The sequence below is a fragment of the Microcaecilia unicolor genome, chromosome 5 (genome assembly GCF_901765095.1).
Source record: "Microcaecilia unicolor chromosome 5, aMicUni1.1, whole genome shotgun sequence".
Taxonomy (NCBI): Eukaryota; Metazoa; Chordata; class Amphibia; order Gymnophiona; family Siphonopidae; genus Microcaecilia; species Microcaecilia unicolor.
In genome coordinates, this window is record NC_044035.1 from 73,342,199 (window position 1) to 73,357,333 (window position 15,135).

At 46.8% G+C, this 15,135-nt stretch overlaps 1 protein-coding gene across 1 annotated transcript in view; it reads right to left on the bottom strand.

Annotated features, from left to right (window-relative positions):
• The window catches only part of CFAP46 (cilia and flagella associated protein 46), a 418,285-nt gene that overhangs the window by 379,758 nt on the left and 23,392 nt on the right, over positions 1-15,135 (bottom strand). Inside the window, exon 6 of the mRNA XM_030202994.1 lies at positions 9,884-10,048. Within this exon, the coding sequence (XP_030058854.1) occupies positions 9,884-10,048 (165 nt within the window). The remainder of the gene's footprint in view (positions 1-9,883; positions 10,049-15,135) is intronic.

The window sequence follows — 15,135 nt, forward strand, 5'->3', positions numbered from 1 at the left end:
TTCCACTGAACTTATCATCTTTACTCTTGGAAAGTTTATAAATCTAAGGTTATATCATCTCATATGATTTTCATAAAGTTCCATTTTATTCCTTAAGTTTGATATATCCTTTATCATATTAGTTTGAATATTACCAAAATTTATAGTTTATTCCTTCCACCATTTCAACTCTCTCAGAACATATTTTTATATTAGCTTCATTTTTTCCCACTTTACTTTCAATTTTGTCAACGTTTTGAGTTAACATATTTGTTTGTTTTAATAAATGCTGTGCCATTTGAGCCACTAAGTCCCACAGATTTTCTAAAGTTGCCTTTGACGGTTTCTCTAGAGACCAGGGAGGCTAATTTACAACATCTGTTTCCTCCTCAGTTTCTGTTCCTCGTTGTCCTGCAGTCGATTCTTTCGGAGTGCTCTGCTCAGGAAGTGTTACCCGTCCTCCTGGCTCCCTCTCGAGTTGTTCAAATTGAGCTTCACTCGAGTCTAGCTCAGGCCCAATCTACAGCTCTAGTGTTGGGGCTCAGAGTCACGTCTAGTCCAGGGAGCACTGAATTTTCCTCCATTATGCCGGCACTCCATATGGAACCGCTCCCGACCAATCCTTAATGCCCTGATGTCCTCAGAAAATGGTCCATTGGACCTGCAGGTACTGGGGTCGGTGTTGGGGAAGCTCGGACCACTGCCGTACCCCTTCTCTTCGGCATTTCTCTTAGCGGAAAAATGAGGTCAACAGCTCAGCTAGTGTGTGCGGCCAACTTGGAATCTATACTTACTAGTTTAACACTTTCTATTCAAGTGTAATTCCTTGAAATACTTTGTAAATGAATAAAAAAAAATAAAAAAATGATAAAGTATGTCGTATCATACAATAATAATGCAGTGATTTGGTCCTCTATCAATTTGTATCTATATATTATCTCAAAAGAACTTCAGTCAAAGCCCTTACAAAATATACATACAATATATACTTGAATATAAACCTATCCACATGTAAACCGAGATAACATTTTTCCCCTAAAAAAGGGGGAGGGGGAAGGGGGGAAATGTGGCATCTGCCATCATTTACCATGTTACTATGCTATGTATATATTACCTGGTTTCCATCCTATTCCACATTAACTGATTAATGCAAAAGCTAGTGCACCCTAAGTGTGCCAGCCTCACATTAATGTGGTTTTGTAGTACTATTAACATGTAAACTACTTAACAAATTTATATGCTAGGTACAAAGAGAACATTTTTAATGAGAGAAAGAATACATGAAAATTCATTTGTTCCATTTTCACAGTTTTTGGGAAGAAGCCATGAGAAGTCTCCCTACTTACCTATACAAACTTTTAATAACATCAGTGTTAATAGCCATCTGGGTCTAACCGAAGTGTGATAAATAGCACATTTTGCAGAAAACTGCAAATCTATGTGCCATGTATTTCAGCAAAGATATTGGCTCTAAAAAAAGTCTTGCTCACACAGATACTTTGTACAAGGAAGCAAAGGAAAAAAGATTAATAATCAAGCTCCATATATTGGTATGTATGTAGAACACTTCTTTAATTTATTTCCTAAACGTGGAGGGGCATTTTCAATATGTCTAAGTCTGACTTTAGATATTTTGCTCAAAACATCCAGAATCCGAATAGCAAATAAAGCCATTTTGGAAACAGCAAAATGTCTTTTTTTCCCCCGAAAATGGCCACTTGTTAGATGTTTTTGTGCTCTATGCGTTTATCTTTTTGGTTCATTTTCTAAACAAAATAAAAGCTTCCAAGTAAAAAACACACAAAATCAAGCCATTTGGGATGTAGGAGGAGCCAGCATTCTTAGTAGACTGGCCTCATGGTCATTCCAACAGAGCAGTGGGGCACTGCAGTGCACTTCACCTAAAGGCTCCCAGATACACATCTCACCGTTGCTCCCTTCTATTGTACAGTGAGCCCTCCAAAACCCACTAAAAACCTACTGTACCCAACTGTACACCACTACCATAGCCCTTATGGCTGCATGTGTCACCTATATGTGGGCACAGTAGGTTTTTGGTGGGTTTTGGAGCACTCATACTTTCCCCCACAAATGTAACAGTTACAGTGGATTATAGGCCTGGGTCCCCTTCTCCATGGTGCACTGCACCAACCACTAGGCTACTCCAGGGACTTGCTTGCTGCTCTAGTAGGAATGGCTATAACATCTAAGGCTGTCATAGAGGCTGGTATGTACTGTTTGTTTTTACATTATTGAGAGGTGGGAGGGGGTCAGTAACCATAGGGGGAGTAAAAGGGGACATTCCTTTATTACTCCAGTGGTCATCTGGTCACTTAGGGCACTTTCTTGGGGCTTAGTCATTATTAAAACAGGTCTACCTCAAAACATCTTAGTTTTAGTCCTGAGCATTTTTTATTTTGTTCCAGTATGCCTGAAAAACATCCAGATCTTAGAAACGCCCATATCCCGCCCTTAGCATGCCCCAACGTGCCTCCTTGAGATTTGGATGCACTGCAGATGAACTGCGTAGAAAAACGTCAGGAAAATGGGTTTTGAAAATACGGATTTGGACGTTTTGGTGAGAAAAATGTCCAAATGCTGCTTTATGCCACTTTTTAAATGTTTTTCACTTTCGAAAATGAGCCCCATAGTAAAAAAAAAAAAACTTGGCTCATTTAAAGGAACTATTTACCCTGTTAAAATTATCATCATTTTAATGCTGTTTTAACATATTGCCATCTTTAATCTGTTGAATATTTTACAATGCTCTCTCAAAGAAGCATAAAAGGGTAAGAATTAATTGTTGGAAAAGTAAAATGAATATAGATTGATGGCAGATTACACTGGCCTTAATTTTTCCATTGATAAAAAAAGACCACTTAGACCTTTTTTTCCCCAACTTCAGTATTGGAAAATTTTTTTTTGCACAAAATCAAGGATAATTTATTGCAGGAACTTTAATAACTCTTCAGTAAATTGGTGAGAAATATTTAATCTTATAATAAATTATAATTTATACAAAACTGCATTCATATGAATAGATATTAAAATATCACAAATTCTGTTTACTAAGGTGTGGTAAAAGCTGGCCTTAGCATGCCCTTACGTGGGTTTTTCCCATGTTCTAAGACCGTTTTTACCACAGCCATAAAAATGGCCTTTTTCTATTTACGACTACTACTACTTATCATTTCTATAGCGCTACTAGATGTACACAGCGCTGTACACTTGAACATGAAGACACAGTCCCTGCTCGATGGAGCTTACAATCTAATTAATTCTTGTATTAATGTCCATGTGCTAATGTTGCCATTAGTGCACGGGCAATAAATAAAATTTGTGGATGTGAACTCACCACCACCAATTTTGCAGATGGTAAGAGATCACACACTATTCCTGCCATAATGTTGGCATGCAGTATTGTAGCTACGCTAACCTATTAGTGCAGGAACACCTACTCTCTGCCTCCCAGACACACCCCCTCAAAAAATGATAAACATTTTTAGTGCGCAGTTAGTGCACGCACATTTGGCACTTACTGTAGGACGCCTGAGCGCATCCGGGATGCCTGAGCGCATCCAGCAGTGTACCATTTTAAACTGCTTTAGGTGCATGTTAATGCCTAGTGCAACGTAGTAAAATGGATTCTAAGTTATGCTGGAAAGTAGCTCATTATTTTGCAAAGAGTATAACACAGCTTGTGGTAAACCTTTCAAGTGGTATAGTTAACTTTCCTCCAGGAGAGCAACAGCAGCAATGTTCACAGGACAACAGTTAAAGTATCTCACAAGAGATGAAAAAAAAACACCCCACCCCACTCACTGGTGATCAAAATTTTAAACTCCCCCCCCAATGGACGCTGTAAAATATAAGCATTCTTAATCCTTTCAGTAAGAAGCCCAAACCTTGTGAAAAAATAGCCCCGCCCCCTTTCCAAACCCCATGCCTCTCCCCACTTGAACTCCTTTCCCTCATGGCTTATCTGACAATCACTGAGGGGTAGGAGTGATCCCCATTTATCTCTGCCACACTGGTGCCATTTTCCAGCAATGGCACCAGCTGATATGATCCACTGCTTCACATCACAATGTAATACCAGGGGTCAAACACCATCATTTCCAAAATGGTAATGCCAGGACAGGAGCATGCGGAAACTGTTCCTGCTCCCCTCTGTATTGCAACCTTTGACATAAGTCTTGGATGAAGGTGGAGGAAAGGAGGCTGGAGGGGAAGGGAACTGCCTTGGGGGTGGGGGAGGGGTGAGAATTTCAATGTATGAAGGGGCAAGCTTCCTAGTGGAGGCGAGGGGCACAAGTATTTTTACACTGAGATTCAAAGTGGGTCCAGGAGGAGGGTTTCATAGGGCACTACCCTACCAGAGAACTGAATTCCTCCAAATGAGGTGGGACCTCTGATTATCTGTTTGATGGTCCTCTTTGAAATGTAGCTATTTGCTTGGGAAAATGGTTCTCCTTCTTTTGCTTGCCCATATTTGTAAATGACCCAAGGGCCGCTCTGCATATCTAAGCTCAATAATGGGGGATTTGCATTGATTTTGCATATAGAACACTATTAGGCTTATTTTCGAAAGAGAAGGGCGCCCATCTTTCAACACAAATCGGGAGATGGGCGCCCTTCTCCCAGGGTCGCCAAAATCGGCATAATCGAAAGCCGATTTTGGGCATCCTCAACTGCTTTTGCGGGGATGACCAAAGTTCACGGGGGCGTGTCGGAAGCATAGTGAAGGTGGGACTGGGGTGTGCTTAACACATGGGCGTCCTCGACCGATAATAGAAAAATGAAGGGCGTCCCTAACGAGCACTTGGGCGACTTTACTTGGTCCATTTTTTCTTACAACCAAGCCTCAAAAAGGTGCCCGAACTGACCAGATGACCACCGAAGGGAATCGGGGATGACCTCACCTTACTCCCCCAGTGGTCACCAACACCCTCCCACCCTAAAAAAAAAAATTTTAAAATATTTTTTGCCAGCCTCTATGCCAGCCTCCAATGTCATACCCAGCTCCCTGACAGCAGTATGCAGGTCCCTGGAGCAGTTTTAGTGGGTGCAGTGCACTTCAGGCAGGCGGACCCAGGCCCATCCCCCCTACAGTGGTGGAAATAAGTATTTGATCCCTTGCTGATTTTGTAAGTTTGCCCACTGACAAAGACATGAGCAACCCATAATTGAAGGGTAGGTTATTGGTAACAGTGAGAGATAGCACATCACAAATTAAATCCGGAAAATCACATTGTGGAAAGTATATGAATTTATTTGCATTCTGCAGAGGGAAATAAGTATTTAATCCCTCTGGCAAACAAGACCTAATACTTGGTGGCAAAACCCTTGTTGGCAAGCACAGCGGTCAGACGTCTTCTGTAGTTGATGATGAGGTTTGCACACATGTCAGGAGGAATTTTGGTCCACTCCTCTTTGCAGATCATCTCTAAATCATTAAGAGTTCTGGGCTGTCGCTTGGCAACTCGCAGCTTCAGCTCCCTCCATAAGTTTTCAATGGGATTAAGGTCTGGTGACTGGCTAGGCCACTCCATGACCCTAATGTGCTTCTTCCTGAGCCACTCCTTTGTTGCCTTGGCTGTATGTTTTGGGTCATTGTCGTGCTGGAAGACCCAGCCACGACCCATTTTTAAGGCCCTGGCGGAGGGAAGGAGGTTGTCACTCAGAATTGTACGGTACATGGCCCCATCCATTCTCCCATTGATGCGGTGAAGTAGTCCTGTGCCCTTAGCAGAGAAACACCCCCAAAACATAACATTTCCACCTCCATGCTTGACAGTGGGGACGGTGTTCTTTGGGTCATAGGCAGCATTTCTCTTCCTCCAAACACAGCGAGTTGAGTTCATGCCAAAGAGCTCAATTTTTGTCTCATCTGACCACAGCACCTTCTCCCAATCACTCTCGGCATCATCCAGGTGTTCACTGGCAAACTTCAGACGGGCCGTCACATGTGCCTTCCGGAGCAGGGGGACCTTGCGGGCACTGCAGGATTGCAATCCGTTATGTCGTAATGTGTTACCAATGGTTTTCGTGGTGACAGTGGTCCCAGCTGCCTTGAGATCATTGACAAGTTCCCCCCTTGTAGTTGTAGGCTGATTTCTAACCTTCCTCATGATCAAGGATACCCCACGAGGTGAGATTTTGCGTGGAGCCCCAGATCTTTGTCGATTGACAGTCATTTTGTACTTCTTCCATTTTCTTACTATGGCACCAACAGTTGTCTCCTTCTCGCCCAGCGTCTTACTGATGGTTTTGTAGCCCATTCCAGCCTTGTGCAGGTGTATGATCTTGTCCCTGACATCCTTAGACAGCTCCTTGCTCTTGGCCATTTTGTAGAGGTTAGAGTCTGACTGATTCACTGAGTCTGTGGACAGGTGTCTTTCATACAGGTGACCATTGCCGACAGCTGTCTGTCATGCAGGTAACGAGTTGATTTGGAGCATCTACCTGGTCTGTAGGGGCCAGATCTCTTACTGGTTGGTGGGGGATCAAATACTTATTTCCCTCTGCAGAATGCAAATAAATTCATATACTTTCCACAATGTGATTTTCCGGATTTAATTTGTGATGTGCTATCTCTCACTGTTACCAATAACCTACCCTTCAATTATGGGCTGCTCATGTCTTTGTCAGTGGGCAAACTTACAAAATCAGCAAGGGATCAAATACTTATTTCCACCACTGTACCTGTTACGCTGTGGTGGTAAATGTGAATCCTTCAAAACCCACCACAAACCCACTCTACCCACATGTAGGTGCCCCCACTCTACCCACATGTAGGTGCCCCCTTCACCTCTTAGGGCTATGGTAGTGTTGTATAGTTGTGGGTAGTGGATTTTGGGGGGGGTTGGGGGGGCTCAGCAGCCAAGGTAAGGGAGTTATGCACCTGGGAGCAATTTCTGAAGTCCACTGCAGTGCCCCCTAGGGTGCCCAGTTGGTGTCTTGGCATATCAGGGGGACCAGTGCACTACGAATGCTGGCTCCTCCCTCAAACCAAATGGCTTGGATTTGGTCGTTTCTGAGATGGGCATCCTCGGTTTCCATTATCGCCGAAAATCGGGGATGACCATCTCTAAGGACGACCTAAATTTCCAGATTTGGGCGTCCCCGACCGTATTATTGAAACAAAAGATGGACGCCCATCTTGTTCCTCAGGAAAACTTGGGCGCCCCTTTCAATTATGCCCCTCCACATGAAAAAGTTTACTAACACAAAACCACAAAGTATACTGCTATAAAGTCATGCAGCACTTTTAATTAAAATGAGCTTTGTGGATACAATAGTAGAGAGCAACAAAATGTAGCCCTTTTTATAAGGGGGGGGCACAAAGTCCACTTTTAGAAATTATATTGTACTATTTACTGGCGATACTCAGTGTGATGATATTCAGAAAATCTCTGTTAAGACAAATGACCTCTTGAATACAGCTCTATTAGAAAAGGACTGGTTAGGTAGGGGAACCTCCTTCTGAGCCGCAATCCATAAACCCTTCCAGCAGCTCTGATCTATCTCCCCCTACCCTCGCACACCACATTTACCCACCCATAGTAACTCCCCCCCAATTCTCCCAGTCAGCTTTATCAGATTACAGCCTGGATCACTCAACTGCTGCAACCTTTTCTCTATGAGAGTCTCTTACTGCCTGCTGTCTGGTATGTTGCTAGAACGTTGCCACTTCCACTTTTAACTTGTATGTGCAGGTCAGAGTGTGAAGCAGAGCAAGTAGTGGACAAGGCAGCAGGAGAGAATGGTCTCCTCTGTTTCCGACATGAAATCACAGAGGCTAAAACAGAACCAAAAGAGGTTGAGCGAGACTTGGGGGTGATTGAGTTTGATGATCTCGAGGTGGCGAAACAGGTAGAAAAGGCAATGGTCAAAGCCAGAAGGATGCTCGCGTGCATAGGAAGAGGGGTGGCCAGAAAGAAAAGAGGTGATAGAGCCCTTATATAAAAGTTTCTGGTGAGGCCCCATTTAGAATACTGTGTGCAATTCTGGAGACCACACCTACGAAAAGGTGGCCTTACGGAATTTAAAGGGGGTTTGGACAGATTCCCGAGGGAAAAGTCCATTGAACATTATTACATTTTTTTTTTGGGGGGGGGGGGGGGGTCTTGCCGGGTTCTTGAAGCCTGGATTGGCCGCTGTCGGAGACAGGATGCTGGGTTTGATGGACCCTTGGCCTTTTCCCAGTATGCCGGTGCTTATGTACTTATACTTATGTACTTATGCTTATATAAACAGGATGGAGTCGGTCCAGAGGGTGGCTACAAAATTGATTAGTGGTCTCTTTCATAAAGCTTATAGGGACAGACTTAAGGATCTCAAAAAGTATACTTTGGAAGACAGGCAGGAGAGAGGGGATATGATAGAGACATTTAAATACCTCTGTGGCATTAATGTACAGGAGGTGAACTTCTTTCAAATGAATGGAAACTCTGGAATGAGAGGGAATAGTTTGAAGTTAAAAAGTTAAAGGCTCAGGAGTAATGTAAAAATATATTTTTTCACAGAAAGGGTGGTGGACGCATAGAAATTGCCTCCCAGTGGAGGTGCTGTAGAGTAGGACTGTGTCTAAATTTAAGAAGGCGTGGGACAGACACATGGGATCTTTCAGGGAAAGTAGGAGACAGTGGTTGCTGTGGATGGGCAGACTGGGTGGGTTATTTGGCTCTTATCTGCCATCATATTTCTCTGTTTCAAGTGTAGGTGAAAATGGAGCCAGTGCTGCTTAAGTGGGAGCTGGAGGGAAAAGGGAGATTAAATTAAAATGGAGCTAGCTTGCCAGGCCAACAAGCCAATCCCTTAATGCAACCTGGAGAAAAATTTTACTTATGTGTATGCAGACCATAAAAACCTTTGCTATATTTTGAGACCCATTTTCAGAAAGAAAGATTGTATTGAGATGTCCAGGTTGGGATTTGCTCAGTTCTGGAGCCTTTTCTACATTACCTGCAGGAGTGCATAAGCATTTGCTGACACAGAATTAGGTATTTTGGTATTACACATGAACGCCAGCCATTTTGCAACCCTGTATGTGTGAATGCTGTTAATTAAATAACAAAGGCTGCAATCTGTATTTATTTTCAATTCCTCACATTGAAATACCAGGTCCTATACATGCATTCCCTTTATGACGGTGGTGGGCAACCTTGGTCCTCGAGGGCAGCAATCCAGTCAAATTTTCAGGATTTTCTCTATGAATATTCTTGAGATCTATTTGCACACAATGGAGGCAGTGCATGCAAATATATCTCATGCATACTCATTGGGGAAATCCTGAAAACCCAACTGGGTTGTGACCTTTGAGGACCAAGGTTGCCCCCCCCCCCCCCCCACTTTATTAAATGGGGAATACATAGACCCACCCAGGCCCTGACCAAATCATGCCCCTTGTAATTTCTATGTATTATGGACATCCACGTGTAAATTAAATCCTTTCTAAAATCACCACTTACATGGGGATGTCATTTCCACATGCAAATGCCACAAGTCCTATGTGGAAATTGCAAATACGGCTTCTAAAATAACTTCCTTTATATGTTTGTAAATGGGGAGATAATAGCTAGTGATGGCGTGGCGATGGATGGATCTCTTTAGCGGTTGGATTTCTTTCCTATACAAATTGACTGGAGTTCCTTTCCTTCTAATGCTTTTAGTCTGGACCCACTTGTTCTGATTAGGTGGTATAACAAGTTCTAATAAACTGAATTTGTAACTGTAGCTAACAGTCTGTTTATTTCTCTATTTTCATAATTTCCATACACCTCTACATATATTTTGAATGCAATCTTGATCAATTAATTTAGAATTTTAATGAATCATCCCCAGTGTTATCACAAGTTAGTGAATAAGCCTAAGAGACAGGAAATTCATATAAAACACTTACATCATAAGTGTTGCTCTCCAGTCATGGTCTTCTTCTTCGATCTCCTCCAAAGCTTTCAGAATCTGAGTTAGGCTGGGGATAAGCAGGTAGCGACATTGAGGCCTTAAGAAAGGTCTGGCTGACTGCCAGTAAAGGACCGACGAATTATATATCAAAAAATGGTATCTGAAAAGGAAAAGGTCATTTTACCAATAATATACAATAAGCATGCTGCAAAGAAAATATTCAAAAGCCCCCTCATTCTATAACAGGTCACATTAAGTTAGGCACCAATAGCGTGTGTAAGTTAGGGAATACAGCGAATGCTACATACCTGTAGAAGGTATTCTCCGAGGACAGCAGGCTGATTGTTCTCACTGATGGGTGACGTCCACGGCAGCCCCTCCAATCGGAACACTTTCTAGCAAAGTCCTTTGCTAGTCCTCGCGCGCCGATGCGCACCGCGCATGCGCGGCCGTCTTCCCGCCCGAACCGGCTCGTGCCGGCCAGTCTCATATGTAGCAAGACAAAGAGAAGGGAAGACACAACTCCAAAGGGGAGGCGGGCGGGTTTGTGAGAACAATCAGCCTGCTGTCCTCAGAGAATACCTTCTACAGGTATGTAGCATTCGCTTTCTCCGAGGACAAGCAGGCTGCTTGTTCTCACTGATGGGGTATCCCTTGCCCCCAGGCTCACTCAAAACAACAACCATGGTCAATTGGGCCTCGCAACGGCGAGGACATAACTGAGATTGACCTAAAAAATTTACCAACTAACTGAGAGTGCAGCCTGGAACAGAACAAACATGGGCCTAGGGGGGTGGAGTTGGATTCTAAACCCCGAACAGATTCTGAAGCACTGACTGCCCGAACCGACTGTCGCGTCGGGTATCCTGCTGCAGGCAGTAATGAGATGTGAATGTGTGGACAGATGACCACGTCGCAGCTTTGCAAATCTCTTCAATAGTGGCTGACTTCAAGTGGGCTACCGACGCTGCCATGGCTCGAACATTATGAGCCGTGACATGACCCTCAAGAGCCAGCCCAGCCTGGGCGTAAGTGAAGGAAATGCAATCTGCTAGCCAATTGGATATGGTGCGTTTCCCTACAGCCACTCCCCTCCTGTTGGGATCAAAAGAAACAAACAATTGGGCGGACTGTCTGTTGGGCTGTGTCCGCTCCAGATAGAAGGCCAATGCTCTCTTGCAGTCCAATGTGTGCAGCTGACGTTCAGCAGGGCAGGAATGAGGACGGGGAAAGAATGTTGGCAAGACAATTGACTGGTTCAGATGGAACTCCGACACAACCTTTGGCAAGAACTTAGGGTGAGTGCGGAGGACTACTCTGTTATGATGAAATTTGGTGTAAGGGGCCTGGGCTACCAGGGCCTGAAGCTCACTGACTCTACGAGCTGAAGTAACTGTCACCAAGAAAATGACCTTCCAGGTCAAGTACTTCAGATGGCAGGAATCCAGTGGCTCAAAAGGAGGTTTCATCAGCTGGGTGAGAACGACATTGAGATCCATGACACTGTAGGAGGCTTGACAGGGGGCTTTGACAAAAGCAAACCTCTCATGAAGCGAACAACTAAAGGCTGTCCTGAGATCGGCTTACCTTCCACACGGTAATGGAATGCACTGATTGCACTAAGGTGAACCCTTACAGAGTTGGTCTTGAGACCGGACTCAGATAAGTGCAGAAGGTATTCAAGCAGGGTCTGTGTAGGACAAGAGCGAGGATCTAGGGCCTTGCTGTCACACCAGACGGCAAACCTCCTCCATAGAAAGAAGTAACTCCTCTTAGTGGAATCTTTCCTGGAAGCAAGCAAGAAGCGGTAGACACCCTCTGACAGACCCAAAGAAGCAAAGTCTACACTCTCAACATCCAGGCCGTGAGAGCCAGGGACCGGAGGTTGGGATGCAGAAGCGCCCCTTCGTCCTGTGTGATGAGGGTCGGAAAACACTCCAATCTCCACGGTTCTTCGGAGGACAACTCCAGAAGAAGATGGAACCAGATCTGACGCGGCCAAAGAGGAGCAATCAGAATCATGGTGCCTCGGTCTTGCTTGAGTTTCAACAAAGTCTTCCCCACCAGAGGTATGGGAGGATAAGCATACAGCAGACCCTCCCCCCAGTCCAGGAGGAAGGCATCCGATGCCAGTCTGCCGTGGGCCTGAAGCCTGGAACAGAACTGAGGGACTTTGTGGTTGGCTCGAGATGCGAAGAGATCCACCAAGGGGGTGCCCCACACCTGGAAGATCTGTCGCACTACCCGGGAATTGAGCGACCACTTGTGAGGTTGCATAATCCTGCTCAACCTGTCGGCCAGACTGTTGTTTACGCCTGCCAGATATGTGGCTTGCAGCACCATGCCGTGACGGCGAGCCCAGAGCCACATGCTGACGGCTTCCTGACACAGGGGGTGAGATCCGGTGCCCCCCTGCTTGTTGACGTAGTACATGGCAACCTGGTTGTCCGTCTGAATTTGGATAATTTGGTGGGACAGCCGATCTCTGAAAGCCTTCAGAGCGTTCCAGATCGCTCGTAACTCCAGAAGATTGATCTGCAGATCGCGTTCCTGGAGGGACCAGCTTCCTTGGGTGTGAAGCCCATCGACATGAGCTCCCCATCCCAGGAGAGACGCATCCGTGGTCAGCACTTTTTGTGGCTGAGGAATTTGGAAAGGACGTCCCAGAGTCAAATTGGACCAAATCGTCCACCAATACAGGGATTCGAGAAAACTCGTGGACAGGTGGATCACGTCTTCTAGATCCCCAGCAGCCTGAAACCACTGGGAAGCTAGGGTCCATTGAGCAGATCTCATGTGAAGGCGGGCCTTGGGAGTCACATGAACTGTGGAGGCCATGTGGCCCAGCAATCTCAACATCTGCCGAGCTGTGATCTGCTGGGACACTCGCACCCGCGAGACGAGGGACAACAAGTTGTTGGCGCTCGCCTCTGGGAGATAGGCGCGAGCCGTCCGAGAGTCCAGCAGAGCTCCTATGAATTCGAGTTTCTGCACTGGGAGAAGATGGGACTTTGGGTAATTTATCACAAACCCCAGTAGCTCCAGGAGGCGAATAGTCATCTGCATGGACTGCAGGGCTCCTGCCTTGGATGCGATCTTCACCAGCCAATCGTCGAGATATGGGAACACGTGTACCCCCAGTCTGCGAAGTGCCGCTGCTACTACAGCCAAGCACTTGGTGAACACTCTGGGCGCAGATGCGAGCCCAAAGGGTAGCACACAGTACTGGAAGTGACGTGTGCCCAGCTGAAATCGCAGATACTGTCTGTGAGCTGGCAGTATCGGGATGTGCGTGTAGGCGTCCTTCAAGTCCAGAGAGCATAGCCAATCGTTTTCCTGAATCATGGGGAGAAGGGTGCCCAGGGAAAGCATCCTGAACTTTTCTTTGACCAGATATTTGTTCAGGGCCCTTAGGTCTAGGATGGGACGCATCCCCCCTGTTTTCTTTTCCACAAGGAAGTACCTGGAATAGAATCCCAGCCCTTCTTGCCCGGATGGCACGGGCTCGACCGCATTGGCGCTGAGAAGGGCGGAGAGTTCCTCTGCAAGTACCTGCTTGTGCTGGAAGCTGTAAGACTGAGCTCCCGGTGGACAATTTGAAGGTTTTGAGGCCAAATTGAGGGTGTATCCTTGCCGGACTATTTGGAGAACCCACTGATCGGAGGTTATGAGAGGCCACCTTTGGTGAAAAGCTTTCAACCTCCCTCCGACTGGCAGGTCGCCCGGCACTGACACTTGGATGGCGGCTATGCTCTGCTGGAGCCAGTCAAAAGCTCGTCCCTTGCTTTTGCTGGGGAGCCGAGGGGCCTTGCTGAGGTGCACGCTGCTGACGAGAGCGAGCGCGCTGGGGCTTAGCCTGGGCCGCAGGCTGTCGAGAAGGAGGATTGTACCTACGCTTGCCAGAAGAGTAGGGAACAGTCTTCCTTCCCCAAAAAAATCTTCTACCTGTAGAGGTAGAGGCTGAAGGCTGCCGGCAGGAGAACTTGTCGAAAGCGGTATCCCGCTGGTGGAGCTGCTCTACCACCTGCTCGACTTTCTCTCCTAAAATATTATCCGCACGGCAAGGCGAGTCCGCAATCCGCTGCTGGATTCTATTCTCCAGGTCGGAGGCACGCAGCCATGAGAGTCTGCGCATCACCACACCTTGAGCAGCGGCCCTGGACGCAACATCAAAGGTGTCATACACCCCTCTGGCCAGGAATTTTCTGCACGCCTTCAGCTGCCTGACCACCTCCTGAAATGGCTTGGCTTGCTCAGGGGGGAGCTTGTCCACCAAGCCTGCCAACTGCCGCACATTGTTCCGCATGTGTATGCTCGTGTAGAGCTGGTAGGACTGAATTTTGGCCACGAGCATAAAAGAATGGTAGGCCTTCCTCCAAAAGGAGTCCAAGGTTCTAGAGTCCTTGCGCGGGGGCGCCGAAGCATGCTCCCTAGAACTCTTGGCCTTCTTTAGGGCCAAATCCACAACTCCAGAGTCGTGAGGCAACTGAGTGCGCATCAGCTCTGGGTCCCCATGGTTCCGGTACTGGGACTCGATCTTCTTGGGAATGTGGGGATTAGTTAGAGGCTTGGTCCAGTTCGCCAGCAATGTCTTTTTTAGGACATGGTGCATGGGTACTGTGGACGCTTCCTTAGGTGGAGAAGGATAGTCCAGGAGCTCAAACATTTCAGCCCTGGGCTCGTCCTCCACAACCACCGGGAAGGGGATGGCCGTAGACATCTCCCGGACAAAGGAAGCGAAAGACAGGCTCTCGGGAGGAGAAAGCTGCCTTTCAGGAGAGGGAGTGGGATCAGAAGGAAGACCCTCAGACTCCTTGTCAGAGAAATATCTGATGTCTTCTTCCTCCTCCCACGAGGCCTCACCATCGGTGTCAGACACAAGTTCACGGACCTGTGTCTGCAGCCGTGCCCGGCTCGACTCCGTGGAACCACGGCCACGGTGGGAGCGTCGAGAGGTAGACTCCCTCGCCCGCACTGGCGAAGCTCCCTCCGCCGACGTAGTCGGGGAGCCTTCCTGGGAGGCTACCGCAGTCGGTACCGCACGCGGCACCGATGTCGGAGACCTCACCCCGGGCAATAGGCCAGCCGGCGCCTTGCTCGACGGTACCGGAGGTGCAAGCACCCCCGGTACCGGAGGGGTAGGGCGCAACAGCTCTCCCAGGATCTCTGGGAGAACGGCCCGGAGACTCTCGTTCAGAGCGGCTGTGGGAAAAGGCATGGAAGCCGATGCAGGCGTCGATGTCAGAG